General features: G+C 37.8%; 1 protein-coding gene across 2 annotated transcripts; it reads left to right on the forward strand.

Annotated features, from left to right (window-relative positions):
• Positions 1–4,921: 4,921 nt before the first annotated feature.
• Positions 4,922–16,364, forward strand: socs6a (suppressor of cytokine signaling 6a). Of its 2 annotated transcripts, XM_077244484.1 has the most exons (3): positions 4,933–5,163; positions 5,199–5,323; positions 11,833–16,364. In XM_077244484.1, the coding sequence occupies exon 3, from the start codon at positions 11,950–11,952 to the stop codon at positions 13,528–13,530; it is 1,581 nt and encodes a 526-aa protein (XP_077100599.1). In that variant the 5' UTR covers positions 4,933–5,163; positions 5,199–5,323; positions 11,833–11,949; the 3' UTR covers positions 13,531–16,364. The 2 variants fall into 2 exon arrangements, with proteins under 2 accessions (XP_077100598.1, XP_077100599.1); XM_077244483.1 differs by having other exon boundaries at positions 4,922–5,323.
• The last annotated feature ends 215 nt before the right edge of the window (positions 16,365–16,579 follow it).

Below are 16,579 nucleotides of genomic sequence, written 5' to 3' on the forward strand. Positions count from 1 at the left end.
ACTGTGATAGACCCTGCTGGTAATCAGTCTGGATCTGAGATCAGTCATTCAAAGCATTCCAGCCTGAGGAAACAGACTGCACCTTCAGATGAATGTGTCCTGGGTTCTGTATGATTCATCAACTCCTCTGATACACCGAAGCTTCTCTGGCCAAAGCACTCTATTTGTCTAAAATACCACAGTGCTGCGGTCTCCTCCCTGAGCAGTCTGACCGGTTGATATGACTCTCAGCACATCCCTGACCTGGAGACCTTTGGACTGATTTCCCTGTTTTATTTTCCGCATGGCTGTCTCTTTCGGAAATGCGAACCTGTGATTACGGAGAGGATCGCTCTGCGTCTTCTCCCACTGTGAGATAAAGTGCTTGGCTGATGAACCAAATCTATCGCCCTGGCTTGCACCCGTGCTCCTGCCCGGGCTCATCATGAATATTCCGCACTAAGAGTCCAATATGGAAAATAACCCAAAACACATTTGATATCGCAAAGACCTGGTAGAAACTTTGATTTTCGTATTTGTTTATTTTGAAACACTTTAGGCTGTATATGTGACAGTGAGCAGGTTCAAGGGTGTGTCTGGAAAAATTAGAATTTTGCTTTGTTAAAGTCAAGAAATATAACTGTACAATTATTATTTATTATGGGATATTGCAGTTTATTATAAATAATTTATCTGTACATCATTATTTTTTAAATTATGTAAAAACATTAAAATCGTCATGAAACGACGTTGTGATAGTTTTTTCTATTGTGACCTATATTATGAAACTGCTTCTCGAACAATAAAAAATGTAGGGCTGGGCTTGATTTTGTCCATCGGGAATTGGATCATTGTGGTTTGCTATTGCTGATGTCATGTGAGTGACAGGATGCCCTTGCATCAATAAACAAATCATTAGGGAAGAGAAGAGAGGTATCTGCAAGTTGGAGGGGAAGTTATTTAGAAGAAAGAGGGGACATGAATTAAAAAATGTAAAAATAATGATGTGCACAGATAAATCATTTATAATAAATACTGCAATATTCCATAAAAAAACCCCAAGAATTGTAAATTTTAATTTCAATGATTTTAACTTCCCCGTCAGAGCAGTTTGCAAAAAACAAATCTTTGCAATTCAGAAGGCCCGTTTTAAAGAAACAATTGGACTTTGTTTGAAATCGCTCTTCACTATTCCCTATATTACTCCACTAATATAGTTTACTTGAGGGAGTGAATGAAAACCAATGAGTGAATTCAGACACTGAGTCCGCCGTGCTTTTGTATAGTTTATGCTTGCTGTTTAATAATCGTTTGAAACTTAGAAAACTGGCAGCTCCAGTACTGAAAAGATTTATCTTGAACTCTGTTATGTATAAACCTTAATTAAACAATTTCATTATCAAATAAAGGGAATTTATCCCTGTATGATATTATGCTGCACCCACATTGGACCAGCGGTTGAAAACGGTTGGGTGGATGATTCAGCTGCGGGCGCCATCTTCTCGTCAGACATGGGAATTCATTCACTTTCACAGTGCATTATGGGCATTCTCTAGCTGTTGAGCATACATCAGCTGTATGGATGCCTGCTGTTTGGGAATGCAGTCGTGTAAGACAGTTCAGTAGGTAATTATACCAAACCACTTTGGCAACAGCCTTTGGCTAAGGCATTTCAGAATGACCAAAACAAAATTTCAGATGCTATATGCAACGAGATCGGTCCGCTGGTCAATGCGGTGTTATTCTACATTCACGCCATGTCTTAATTCCGTGAATAAAGGTATGCTTTCGAATCGTTTTCGCAGTCCTTTGATGTCATAAAATGATCGGTCTGCACAGCGCCGCTAGAAGTCAAACACACCTTTAATCTGCAGTGGTCAGGTGGTAAAGCAGCCACGTGGTCGTAGCTATCAGAAAATTACCAGTTTGCACGTTGTAATTTCAAGTTCTACAAGCACGTGAAGGCTTTTTTAAAGTTCAGAATTGTTGTGGTATTTACGACATGGCGTGAACACACATTTATGCCATCACATCGCGCAGTCACATTACTTTTTTGATGCGCATCAAGGAATTTATTCGGTAAATGTGTTCCCATCATAGTTTATGTGCATGTCTTCTTTTTGTTTTTTTTTGCACATTTTTTTTTAAAATGTATGCACATCTTGGTGTTTCCATCTAATATCCCAAAATGCACATACAAATATTGTGAATGGAACATAGATTATGATACATGAATACAGTCTTTCCGGCATGATGAACGCACCATAAATAATTTCAAATAAAGGCTATTTTAATGATCCTAAATAATATCCAGCATAACATGAATGTAAAAACACAAACATTTCTAGTTTGATGTCGATGAAGTGGGTCAATAAAGCCGGAAAAAAAGGCTGAAGTAAAATTACAGACTCATGCCTCCAGCACATCATACTTTAACATTTCACAACCAGGCCATCATTATTATAAGCACGCTTATTCAAAGAGTTCATTCCCGACACAATCCTCAGACTTCTTCAAAGCACATTAAAACCAAAACGACCCAAAAAGGATAGACTCAGTTTAAAGACAATGAGCAAAACATGTTTTACAAGCTAAAGTAGGTTAAATATTGATGGTGTTTTTTTTTTCTTTGAGCACATGGTAATTGGATTCAGCTCAAGTCGTACTATAGCTGACTCATTACATTCTGTGCGGCTCCAGCTGTTTCAGGTGCAATTAATGCAAACTCTCTCAGACCCTTTAAGGACTCTCCATGTGGAGCGAGCAGAGGTTTTGAAGGACTAGCTCGCGGATCACCTTTCCTGCATGCTAATGCATCCAGAGCATGCACTTGTTGACTTGAAAGGAAAGGAAGAAGGCATACGCTAAAGAGGTAAACATGATCAATCCAATAAATGACCCCAGACCGAGAGCAAGAGCCAAGTAATCTCAGACAACAAAAACCCAAGTGGTCCCACTGGTACCATCACTGTCTGACATGTCTGTAATACACGTCTTCCGCTCCACTGCAAGTGTTGAAGATATTAGGGTAGGCACCGAGGGACCTCTGACAACCACCACCCCCCCCCCCTGAGCGAAAACAGTCAAGCTGAAGGACTAAATCAATGTGAGAGATGCTGCAGACATATTGAGCAAATCATTTCTGGCTCATGCAGCTTTCATACAAAATAGGAAAAATCATATAAGATATGACAAATGATAATCTCCTGCTTTTGAAAAACATAGAAAGCATGCAATGTGCATAAAAAAGTTGTTTTTATATATAGATCCGGATTTGTCTTCTAAAACCACTTTATAAGCATGAGTGTGCTCTTTTAACGAAACAGGCTCTCTCCTGCTCTCTGGATATAATGTGGTTCAGCTTGATAAGCCTTAATAGGGGCATGTAATTAGACTCTTTGCTGAGGCTGTCTCTGCACAAAGAGCTCCAGCAGGTTCACCACGGCATTTTATTAACTTGACAGGTTAACTTAAAGGGAGGGGGAAAAAACAGCATCTCAAAGTGTGAGGCTCAAATTAGCCCAACAGCAGTAAACACAATTACCCACTTTAAAACAATACTGACACTAATTAGGCCACCGATGAATTACTTAAAGTTCATGCTTTGTCTCCAATAACACTGCAGCATTTAGAAAAAGAGATAGCTATCTGACAAAATATTCATAAATATAGGCTAAATAAATTATAAAAATAATAATATTTAAAAAATGGTAAAACATTTAGAAACATAATCTGATTGTGTATGTTTTTTTAAAACCCACCCTCAGAACATAACACAACACTACTGTGGAAAAAAAAAACAATTAAAAAATTAAATGAAATGATTCTGTTTTCCATTTTTCTAATAAAAAAAGAAATTATTAAAAAAATACAATTTGAATGAAATGTTAGTGCATGTATTCACATGAATTTCCCAAATAATTCACTCCCATAATAAAATATAACAGTGTTAATAGTGTTAATTGTTAACACCATTTATTATGCGATAGATCTTAATTTGAATAATGTTCTGTGATTATTCTCCTGTAAACTCTGCTGTAGACTTGTTATCCATCAAATTTGCAGATGTGTAAACAGAACAAATAATCAAAGCCTGACACTCTTTATTTTACATAATACATAAATAATGCATACACAGTTTAATAATACACAGTTTAATAAATACTTGAATATAGGTAATAAATAATCTTAGTCAATTATATTATTATGTGATGGTTTGATGCACAACAAATGTAAATTTACATTGGCCTATTTAAGTTGGCTACTTCACAGATAGATAGATAGATAGATAGATAGATAGATAGATAGATAGATAGATAGATAGATAGATAGATAGATAGATAGATAGATAGATAGATAGATAGATAGATAGATAGATAGATAGATAGATCTATCAAATATTCATGTCAAATACAAAGAGTTTCATTGGTATAGTCTACGTACAGGTGTGAGTTGTAACACTAGCTGGGGATTTTTTGGGGGGGATCATAAAATGTACAATGTTGCTCAGTCACATGCCACTTCTCCTGTGAGCTTAAACATGTGATGCGATTGTGTGATATTGATGACATCACTATAGTTATTTTCTGACTTGTTAGACTGACCCTGTGTTACATGGGCACAACGAGCACAATGACAATGAGCACAACCCTGACACCCTTCCCCTGCATATTTCACATATTATATACAGTATAATATCACAATTGAGATATACAATAAGCACTTGAATATAAAGTAATAAATAATCTGCTGCATATAGCCTATTCAAAGTGTCAAACGTTGTAAAAGTCATGGTTTGTTGCACAACAGATGTGATTTACTTGTTTATGTTGGTTATTTCACAATCAACAAATAAATAAATCTTAGTCCAGACCATTGATCTATATAAATTTAAATAGATAAGTGGACCAGCAGACACACTCCTTCCTCTTGTTATTCTTTCAGAGTCTTTTCCCATAATGCAACAGTCAACAAAGGAAGAGGGAGAGGAACAGGCTGTAGCCAAAGTAGCTAGCTAGCACAAAATAGAGGAAGAAATAGATGAAGCTGTCTTGAAAAATTAAAGGAATGTTTCTCTCGTCAAACTGGCAAATACAGATGAGGAGAAAGCAGCCTCGGCTCATTGCGTGCACGAGATGATGACAGACCACGAGTAGTGGGTTTTAATGTAGTACAGTAGCTCTTGTTCGAGTGAGGGAGCTGTTGCTGGATTAGCTTAGCAGCTAGCAGTCTATTATTAGCACGCTAATGCTAAATGCAACCCTCGTCGTCGGATCTACGGACATGTTCGACCCAGATCCATCTTTCTGAAACGAGTGAGGGGGATTAAGCTCTGTTTAAAGTGGTAAGTGGACGTAATTTGTTGAATGTAACGTTACGTGCATATTTACACTATTTGTGTCCGACACGATGAATGTCCCGTAGCATGGTAACGTTAGCTTATTCAGCTCACTCCAGGCCTGTTTATTTTGCGAGACAAAGTTACAAAGATTTATTTGATTGTCCAGTCGTTTTTTTTTTTAAATAATTGATAAAACTTCAGTCAGTTTTGGTTCTATGTTGCTCTATAGTTATTGAGTTAGATGCAGCTGCATATTTAGGCTAAGTGTGTTTATAAAGGCCTGTGTCAGTTCTTCTGTAAACTGCTGATTTTGATGAACACCAAGGGTGATTATAAGTATGTCTGGTTTTAAATGTTAAATGAGAATAATCTGTATACTGATTAGATGGCTTTATATAAACCAATCATTTGTAACTGCCTGACTAGCCCTCTTTTTGATTTGATCATAATACAATTTAATCAAACATTAAACATTTGACAGCATAACATTTCCCCGTTTCACAAACAAAGTTTAAGCCTAGTCCTAGGCTAAAATGCATGTTTGAGCTGTCTTATTCTGAAAGCAACTTGCACTTACTAAAAATAATATGTCAGAGCCATTGTTTTGTCTCTAGATGCACATCAGTTATGTTTTTTTCTAAAACATGTTTATAAAAGCTTAAAGCTTCTTAAATGTCCAAATTCAACTAAAGCCTAATATTGGCTTAATCTAAGCAATGTCTGTGAAACCAGGCCTAAATATAATAGCTTATACCATGGTCTGTCTGAATACTCGATTCTGACTGGCTGGAAGGTGTGCATTAAGACCGTAGTTCCATTCAGTTTAATCACCGTTCTATATTAAAGGTGCTATAAGCGATGTTGGGTGACGTCACTTCTTGTTGACGTTCGAAGTATTGTCAAACAAAACGGAGGGTAGCTAGACCCTCCCTCCTCCTCATCCGCTCACTAACCCCCCAAATCCTTCTTGTCAGTTATTGGCTGGAACAATTTATGTTATGTTTGCAATAATTTTTGGTTTAAATAAAGTATTAAAAACACATAATTTAAACAATCAACTTATGTACATTTTGTATTATGACGCATGCCTGCAGCGTCCTGGTGTTTTTGTTGGTCCACTTTACAGCAGATCAAATCCTAGTTTAAAGTCTGCGACTTTTCTTCAGTGTTGTGACGTATTTCCAAGTGAAACGGAACATTGAATTGAGGGCGGGGTTTTACTTTAGCGCACCTCCTCTCCATCCCTCGCTCATAGCAGACTGACGGTTGGGAGTGGTTAAGGATATTCAACCCAAGCCGTCAATTGAGACGGAACGCCATTCCAGAGCGGTAGCAACTTTTCAAATTTTGATTAAAGATTACCATGACAAACAATTTTTTTCTGTGTATTAACTTGCATGGGTTATTGTTCTCCACAGGACTAGTAATGTGTGATAACATCAAAACATGCAAACTCAGAGCGAGTTTGTAAACTTTTATTTTGATATTTCTATGAACAGTTTGCATATTTAGACACATATTGATGTATTCTCCTGTGTTGGAATGGTTTAGAAATAATTTACATTACAAATCTGATGAAATGGCGTTCCCAGATGAACATTAGGCCTATAAGCCAACCAAACTCTCAGCATATGCAGAGATGGAGGTTGAGACGCACTCCACACATGTAAATGATAACAGTTCATATGGAGTAGCATTTAGCCTACTATGAACGAAACACGGCTCTGAGTAACCTCGTAACCTACACGCATGTAAATAATTAAAGCGGATTAAACACGCAGGGCATATATTTATTTAATTGAATCACAGCCTTTGTGAATTCACAATGCTATAGTATGGTTTTTAAATGGTTTCAATACATCGTGCTGCTTTAGAAAACAATCCAATAATGCGGTTCATGGATTCTCATCCGTGGAATGCGACACTGGTAAATTGCAATCAAGGATTTTTAAAATCTAGTACTTTCATTGTAGTGATGGGAAAATCGGATCTTGTTACTGACTTGGATTTCTGGATCTCGTTCAGAAAAATGAAAAAAAAAATTATTAATATTCGTCAATTAGTTCATTTGAGCAAAATTAAATTAATTGTTACATTTTCAATAGTCAGATTCTCCCAACACATATACTCTTCAAAACTTTGATCATATTCCAAAAAAATATAATGCGTCCAAAGACAAATTATGAGAAACAGAAATGATTAAATCAGGGTCTTCTGGTCCGAGTCGTGGGTCATTACGGGACCGCCGCAAAGGCTAGTACAGGAAACAGAATTTATGATTATTTCCTGAGTCACTCTTTCCTTAAGTAAAGCAAAAAGAAAATCACGATTTCACAGAATCATGGTATTTAATTGGATTCAATTACAGCTCTTAAATGTATTATTTTTAAATGTCTGGGTAAAAACAACTTTTTTGCCCATTGCAAAACGCAAATTTTTATGCGACATATTGAATATTTGGAACAGTATGTCAGGTTAAATAATTAAATAAATAATTGAATTATTCTTTTTTAAATTAAAAGAAATGTAGTCATAATTAAAAAATAAATATTTGAATTGTTTACTGTAAAAAAAAACTTCTAAATAAAAAAATGGAGTCACTTAAGTGAGCCAAAATCAGAATCTACCTAACCCCACCCTCACCCCCTGCAATTATATATTTTTTATTAAATTGATAGACATACCTTACCATTGCAATACTATACACTATTGTACTGTTAAAAAAACAAGTATTTATAAACCATTCATAATTAATGTTACAATAACATGACAAATGAGCGAAAGCGACTCGGACCAGAGGAGAGACTCGGGAGGTTCCTGGACAGACCCTATGGGGGTTTCATGTTAGATACAAACTATGGGGTGTAATGGTTCTCTGTAAAACAAATGTACCATTCTCTATTGCATTGCCGTAAATCAAAAATCTGATGACGCATCACATCTATATGTTTTGGTGAGAAAACTATGTGTAAAACAGACAGAGTTCCGCTAATGTTTCTGTTGATGGATACGCATGCGCTCCACATGAGAGCAGCTGTCCAATCAACTGTTAGTATGTAAATCTGTTGCTGACATCACGGTTCCTAACATGTTGGTGTGTTGCAGTTCAGCATGGCAAGTGAAGGAGACAAGGCGCTGATGGAGGCGCCTGCATAATATAAACCTCCTGTCTGGGAACATACTGGCTTCCCAATACGTTACAACAGCGATGATTATAAAAACATGGACAAAACCGTCACTCTTTGTAAACTTTGTTCGATGTGAGTGACGTATGCTTAAAGCAACACTAAGGAACTTTTCCTCTGCGGTCTCCCTACAGGTTGGAAGCGGAATTGACCTATGGCTAAGCCACGCCCCAAAACGCGGTGGGCCAATCACAGTGCGCATAGCTCCCAATACACTCGGACATTCTCTGCTTCCACGTCCATGGAAATGCATTGCAGTTAGTCAGTTTTCATTCGTTTTTATATGTTTTTTCTTGTCATTTTAAGTTTAAAATGTTCAAACGGTGTGCATGGAGTACATGTAACTCCGACACTAGGTATCCCGAGAGGCTGGGCGACAGTGTGTATTTTTTACCCTTTCCAAATTAAGCCACATCTCAACACTACGGAGATAAGTGTCTGCTCTGGATTAAGTTATGCGGTAAACCACAACACCAACTAAACGTGGATACATTAAACAAGGATGTCTACATCTGTTCTAAGGTAACGTTAAGTCAAAGTATTTGAACGTTATTTTTAACATCTCTAACGTAACGTTAGCCTAACATTAGAAAACGTTAACGTTAGCTTCTACCTGCGTTGTACATCATGTCACTTAGCTTCATTAACGTATCTGTAAATAACCGAGATAACAAATGTTAGCAGTGTTGTGCTGAATGATTCATGTAAATACTGTAGCACCAAACTAACGGAGAGGTAACTTACTCTTGGTAAAAGGGCTTGTCCTGGAAACAAATGCAACTTAGACCTGTACATATTTAATTTGATCATGAACCATTAATTACATATTAAAGCAAAAGATTTTAGACAACTTTATACCAAAACTACTGGGGAACTTTGTGTTTTTTTTTTAGCAAAACATGTAGCCTTTTCACTCCTCTTCAACATAATTAAATATAGCGCCTGTCACCGAATGTTGACTGTTTGTCCGAGTGAGTGGAGGGGGCGTGGCTTAGCCATAGGTCAATTGTCCATTACCGCTATCGTAAATAATTTAGCCTACCCCAGCCTACTGTCCCACGCGCACGCTCGCTGTTTATCCAGCACCGGCTTTGGAATCAACATTGGCCACAGACAAGGTAGAGTATGATGGATGATTTTATGAAAGACATCACAAACGAAGAAAAACTGTGTATGCCGTAAAGCAGTCGAATTTTGTAGTTCTTTTTGTGCTCCGGTTACTATCCGAAACCCGAAGTTACATAGTGCAAGTAAAAGCGATACAGACACTGTCAGGCTATGGCAGACGTGTCATTTAACCTATTGTAAGTCGATGTACCATCACAAGGGTCTTGGAAATATATTATGAAGGTTGAAAAACTACATAGTGTTATTGTAGGCATACCAATGGTAGGCATACCATTCACAGTGCATCACCCGCGTGTTGATAGTGCTCGAGCGCGAGTGAGACCTAAACAGCTCACATTGCCTTCTGTGTTTAAGCAGGCACTCAGTGCTAATTCGGACAGACACAAAACAAAACAACTGTCACGATCAGGCCAGTGCTGTATATCGTCACAAAAGTTTATCATTCGCACAAATGTGCATGCGCAGCCAATATAAAATGAACAAGTGCACAGCTCTGTTGTTTTAAAGTCTGACAACGCTAAAAGTGTTCATTTTCTGATGGAATAATTCACAAGTGTAGCAATAAATAATAACAATACCGGACTTTTTTTGAGGCAAGTAAATGGTGCTCTAATTATTTTATGCTGTTTATAGCAGAATATGATTGTCATGTCACCTTTATTTATGTAGTGCTTTTTACCATACAGATTTGTTTGATTCAAAGCAGCTTTACAGTGATAGTGTGTTAGCACATGGATTCAAACATTCTGACACGCAAAATAAAGCATTCATGTGAAAGTGGAGCTTTACTGTAACTAACCACTGATGAACATATTTGGTTTTGATGAAATTATTATTTTTTTAAATCTATACGTGTGCGGATTAGAACCCAGAACCTCTGACACGCTTGCCCATAAATGTCATTTGTGGAATTAGCATTGCATGGTCATGGACATCCTATAAATTACTATGTACAGGTCTGAAAAAAATCATAGAAGTAGAATATTAATAAGCTATGGAAATCTTTATAGTGATGAATATTAATTTAGTACTAATTACCACAGACTAGTGATCTTCCAAGTTTTTTTGATGGCTGTTATAAAGCTGTTATGAAGCTGAGGTATCACATCACACCATTTAATTTAAGATAAATGTGTAAAAGGTAAATAATACAAGCATAACAATAGCTGAAAAAAATTTATTTGACATATTTACCAAAGCAATTGGAAATAAATCATTTGACAATTTTAACTTGAATAAAAAAATCTGTGAAATAAACAGATTTACCCTTTAAATTGGAACTTCTTGATTCAGTAATACTATTATGACATTTTAATAAGTAAAGAAATCAAAAAATAAAGACATGACAAAAACATGAATACACAGGAAGTAACCAGCAGTGTACTCAATCTGCTACGTTTGTGTGCACTGGGATTTTTAAATTCTTAAATAAAGACCAGCTAATGATAATTTTACATATAATACGCAATGAATATGACAGAGGGAAACTGGATATAGCTCAGCATAGTTGCATCCAAACTCTCCAGTCTGCATCGTAATCGCATGGTTTGGATCATTTGATCATCACCCACAGAGTACGTGTTTTTATACTCGATTCACCTAAATTTGGGAGAATTTCGATATAAATGCAAATTTTCGGAAAGTCAAACTCAATTAAAACTGTATTATACAGAACTCTTAAAGGTGTTCTAAGCGATGTCACACGTTTTTAGACCAAAACATTTTTTGTCACATACAGCAAACATCTCACTATCCGCTAGCTTAACGAAGCATAACAAACTGTTCCAGCCAATAACCGACAAGAAGGATTTGGGGTGGGGTTTGGGGGGTTAGTGCGCGGATGAGGAGGAGGGAGGGTCTAGCTAGCCTCCCTTTTGATTGACAATACTTCGAACGTCAACAAGAAGTGACGTCACCCAACATCACTTAGAGCACCTTTAAACAATGACTGAAAACTAATGAAGACTTAAAATGGGTGCTCGTCATGTATCTGCGCTTTGGTGCTGGGTTCTCACCACTGACAAAATAAAAGTCCTGTTTTTCGACACTTATCGGCCAAACTGGAAAAAAATGCCATTTTTGGGGTCAACCACTTTCACAGATGACTTTACATGTCATGATAAATTTAAAAAAGTGAGTACTCTGCATGTTTCGTGGGTAGTTCACTTTTTCATGATGTTTTTATCTCACCTTTTGCAGATGACAAAGGCTTGGCGTTCACATGATTGACGTTTCCAAGTCACATGGCCGGACTAGGTTAGCCTTCATCGGTCAGCAGATAAGACCGTCCCATGCCCTCACCTGGGGTGTACAAGGATGAAGAAGATCAGTCTGAAGACGATCAGAAAGTCACTGAACATAAAGGGCAAAGAAGATGGGGATTTCGTCATGCTCCAGCAGCCATCTTTAGCAGCTGAGTTTGCCAAGGATGACTCTCTCTTTGGAGGCTGTTACACCAAAGGACTGGTAGGTTGTGATCTTAATGGGGAGGATGAGAAGGGTCATAAGAACCGATCAAAGAGCGAGAGTCTTATGGGCACTCTAAAGAGGAGACTGTCTACCAAACAGAAAGCGAAAGTCAAAGGAGGTTCCACTGCGGTGGGCTCTGGAGATGATGATGATGACACATTCTCTTCCTCGTCAGTCCCGATAAGCTTTAATGAAGTCAAAGCCCAGCGTCCCTTAAGATCCTCGTCCCTCCGAAGCCATCATTACAGCCCTTCTCCATGGCCTTTCCGGCCTGTCGGCTCAGAGGAGGCTTGCATCAAGATGGAGGTGAAGGTCAAAGCTATGGTCCATTCCCCCAACCCCAGTCCCTCCCTCAATGGCATAAGAAAGGAGTTCCATGACATCCAATTAGAAGGTCTGTTCCAGGATCAGAGCGAGTCTCTGAAGGACATGGAAACTCGGAGTGGTAGCTTGCATTTGAACATTGAGGATCATGTGCCTATTGGACTCACACCTCAGGACTACATCCAGTACACAATGCCTTTAGATGAGGGAATGTACCCAAATTCGTCCCAGTCCTTCTGCTTGGATGGCCCTTCGCCAATGGAAGTGGTCGATCAGGTCGAATCTGACTCTCTGCCAGTGGACCAGTGCCCGGATGACCACAATCTCGTGCCGCCAGACATTCTCATGGAGCAGGCGGTGAACGGTCACCTTGCTGGTACTCCGTCAATGGTCCTTTCCAATTCCAGAGCAGACACACCTTTATTTTCTCCCTCACTGTCACCTCTTTCCACCAACGATATTCCAAGAACCCTCTCTGGGTTCAGTGGTGCAGACTCTAATGTTGTCGAGAGAGTAAGGCATCACCTAAACTTTGACCCCAATTCCGCTCCTGGTGTTAGCAGGGTGTACGATTCTTTTCAAACCAGCGGACCCCTGGTTGTTACAAGCCTTACGGAGGAACTTAAAAAACTGGCCAAGCAGGGTTGGTACTGGGGACCTATAACTCGATGGGAGGCAGAGGAGAAGCTCATCAACCTTCCAGATGGCTCTTTTTTGGTGAGGGACAGTTCAGACGATCGCTATCTACTCAGTTTGAGCTTTCGGTCACAGGGAAAGACGCTTCACACCAGGATTGAACACTCGAATGGCAGATTTAGCTTTTATGAGCAGCCTGACGTAGAAGGTCACACTTCCATCGTAGATCTCATCGAGCACTCTATAAAAGACTCAGAAAATGGCGCTTTCTGTTACTCCAGATCCCGTCTGCCGGGGTCCGCCACTTACCCCGTTCGGTTGACCAATCCTGTTTCGAGGTTCATGCAAGTCCGTTCGCTGCAATATCTTTGCCGCTTCGTCATTCGACAGTACACACGGATAGATCTGATTCAGAAACTGCCTTTACCAAACAAAATGAAAGATTATTTGCAGGAGAAGCACTACTGAAAGGACTATAGTGGGATATGGTAGTAAATTGCACTTTTTTTGTTGAGTGACACTCTTATAACAGTTTACATGTATGGAGGTCAAGTGATCAGTTGCATAAGTTGATTATCCGATCTTCCCACAGAAATGAATAGTACATTTGTTGTTGCTCAGATTCAGTGTTTTACGTTTCGCAAGGCTCTTCAGAGTGATGTCAAAAAACCAGTCAGGATTTTTGATGCCATGCCTAATAAACATTTTCATATTGACTGCAGTAATGCTAATACTATTATCAAAGCTTGGATTTCGCCTGCAAAAATTTGTCGAACAATGGTAAATGCGATTGCACCTTTAAAAGGAACTAACTCCTTTCTAGAAATATGATGTCAGCCACGTTTCTGTCAGGTTTTGATAGTTTTTCTTCTACAAATTGGTACTTGTAATGAAATTTGTGAATATTCTGGATTACAGAATTTTAGTGGAATACAGTTATCGTCAAATATCAGCAGATAACTTTGTAAGAGAATAAGTATTTATTTAGCACTAATAATCTAGATTTATTGGGGGTTTACAGTAAATCATTTATTTGTCCATTAGACTTTTGTAAATCTGTGCAACAACAAATTCAGTCAGTCAGGTATGAGAAGGCCAGAAAGAAAGGACTGTGAATCACATCTAAAACAAATGTTATAGAAGAATACATGCAGAATGCCACGAATCTGTGATGCTATACAAAAAGGGAGCAGGTAAGAACAAAAGGTTTAGTTTTTTATTTATTTATATTTGTATTGTGTGGTTCACAGAGTATTCTGTTCTGTCTAAATCATTTTTGGCTCATTTACATTAAGTAAAGATTTGCAATGGTTCACAAACATCTTTTTTTTTTAAACTGCATTTCAAGTATTTCATATTCTAATGCTGGAATGATTGCCATCAGTCGTTGTTGGAGAAGCTCTGGTTGAGAGAAGATAATAATGTCAAGAATTGTTCGCAGCAACCGACCGAACCCAAAAGCACAGTTTTATAGAAACATTTAACCTTAAATGGCTTGTTTACACTTGAACCATAACCAAACATTCAATTAATCTGCAAATATCCCAAAGGAATTATGCATTCACAAGTTCTTTAGTGATTATGGGAGACCATCCCCCTCGCAGAACTGACAGCAGGCTTTCCTCACCTTCTGCCCTCCTTAATAGCAGCATGTCAGCCTGTCAATATTCCATAAACACTGATTCAAGCCAAAAATGTTGCATTCAGATATCTGAGAATTCATCTGTTGTGCATTGTTTTCCCAACACCACCTATCCTCTTTCCTGTCACCTGAAAGGGAATTGTGTTGATCATCTATCCTTTAAAGAGGGCTTTAATAGGGCTTCAGATTAGTTAGTGGTTTATGTGCATTACTTAAATGCTGGGATAAATTTGACATGAAATGGTTTTGCATGTGCACTCATACAAGTCGACACCGGTTGGCTTTGGACTACATTGGGATAATCAGCAAACGGGAGCTTATAAATGTCTCTTTAGCTGGCATATTGAATGTGTGTGAATCAGCCAGATCTTTCTATTTGCGGTTTTCACACCACACATGGTCCAAGGCTTTTAAGGGCCTTTTTTTTTTAAAGTGCCAAGTGGCTTTCACAGAAACTGGTGAACAATGCCGCGGAAAGTATTCGTGAGACACATTGGGGAGTCTTTGAAGGTTAGCTGTCAAATAAACAGTTTTCCATCTTTAACATTTATTAGTGAAAATAACCCATAGAGTTCATTCCTTCAGTGAAAAATGTGATGCGTGTGAGGGAACAGTTTGAGATGGGAATCGCTTCTTTACAGAACTGAAAGAAGCTTATTTTAAATGCTGTATTAGAATGGGCAAAAACTGCCATTTTCCCATTAAATTAAGTTTTTTTTTTTTTATCTGTTGTTGGATGTCAGAAGAATCACCTAAATTGTGTGTTTGAGAGTGTGGACAAGAAAGCTACAAAAAGAGGAATGTCTTAGGCAAGGCACAATGTTTTCAATCCATTGAAAATGCATTTACCAGAATGTGGAAGTCGACTAATGCAAAAAATAAATGTGAACTTGAGTGTTTGACCGCAATGTACATTGAATTTCTTTTGTTTTTCCCAGATGTGTTGCATAATTAGATAAACACTGAAAATGTTCAGTGTGTGTGAGCATGTGTTTCAAAATAGGAAAAAAAAAGTTGCCGGGACTCCATCATGTTCAATGTCATTTTCATGACCTTGTTTGTATGTCGTTAGATGTCTCTTGTTCGGATTGCTGAAGTATTTTGAACCGATGACAGTTGAGCACTTAACAAGCTTCACTGAAATATCTATTTTTCTGATCCGTGTTCTGTTGTCCTTGTGCTGCGAATGAAGGTGAATGTTTACATGATGTATTTAGTACAAATTAGTTTCTCTTAGTTTATCTCTTTCTTAAACATCTTGGTACAATTTTACAAATGTATTTCTTTAATGTGTCATACACATTTGTGCTGCTTTACGATTATGATTGCCTTTTTAATTACAAAATGGGGGAGATAGAATGTCACCTAGATATAGGCCTATGTATTCACAATGACTTTGGTATAGTCTTGAGAAAGTCAGATGCAAAAATTGTAGTCAATGTTTTTAATCAGTGATGATAATGCTCTGAATTCAGTCCTTTTTGTTGAAAAGGGTCTGCTCACTCCAGTTTACATGGTCAGTTTTCCAAAGTCAGTTATTGTTTGTTGTTAATTTGAATTAATGCAAGTACCAATAGTGTTTTCTTGCACATTTGGATACAGTTAAAACATTTTTGTATCTGCTGGTATAAATTATGAATAAAAAAATTATTCAAATTTTTATTCTGTACTGCATTTCATTTGCATTTACACAACAATGCACTAAAAATGGGAATGTTTTTATTTTTTTATTTTGTTTATTTTCACATACATAGGTGACAACGTTGTATGCTGTGTTACACATGCCAGTTTGTGTGTTTCGTACACATGCCAGGCCAATAGTTGGCGATGTTGTAAAGAAACATTATTGACTGAACACGTAATGAAGATGATTTT

Source organism: Siphateles boraxobius, unplaced genomic scaffold (assembly GCF_051911475.1).
Source record: "Siphateles boraxobius isolate OS27281-9 unplaced genomic scaffold, OSU_SipBor_1 26, whole genome shotgun sequence".
In the NCBI taxonomy this organism is placed as follows: domain Eukaryota; kingdom Metazoa; phylum Chordata; class Actinopteri; order Cypriniformes; family Leuciscidae; genus Siphateles; species Siphateles boraxobius.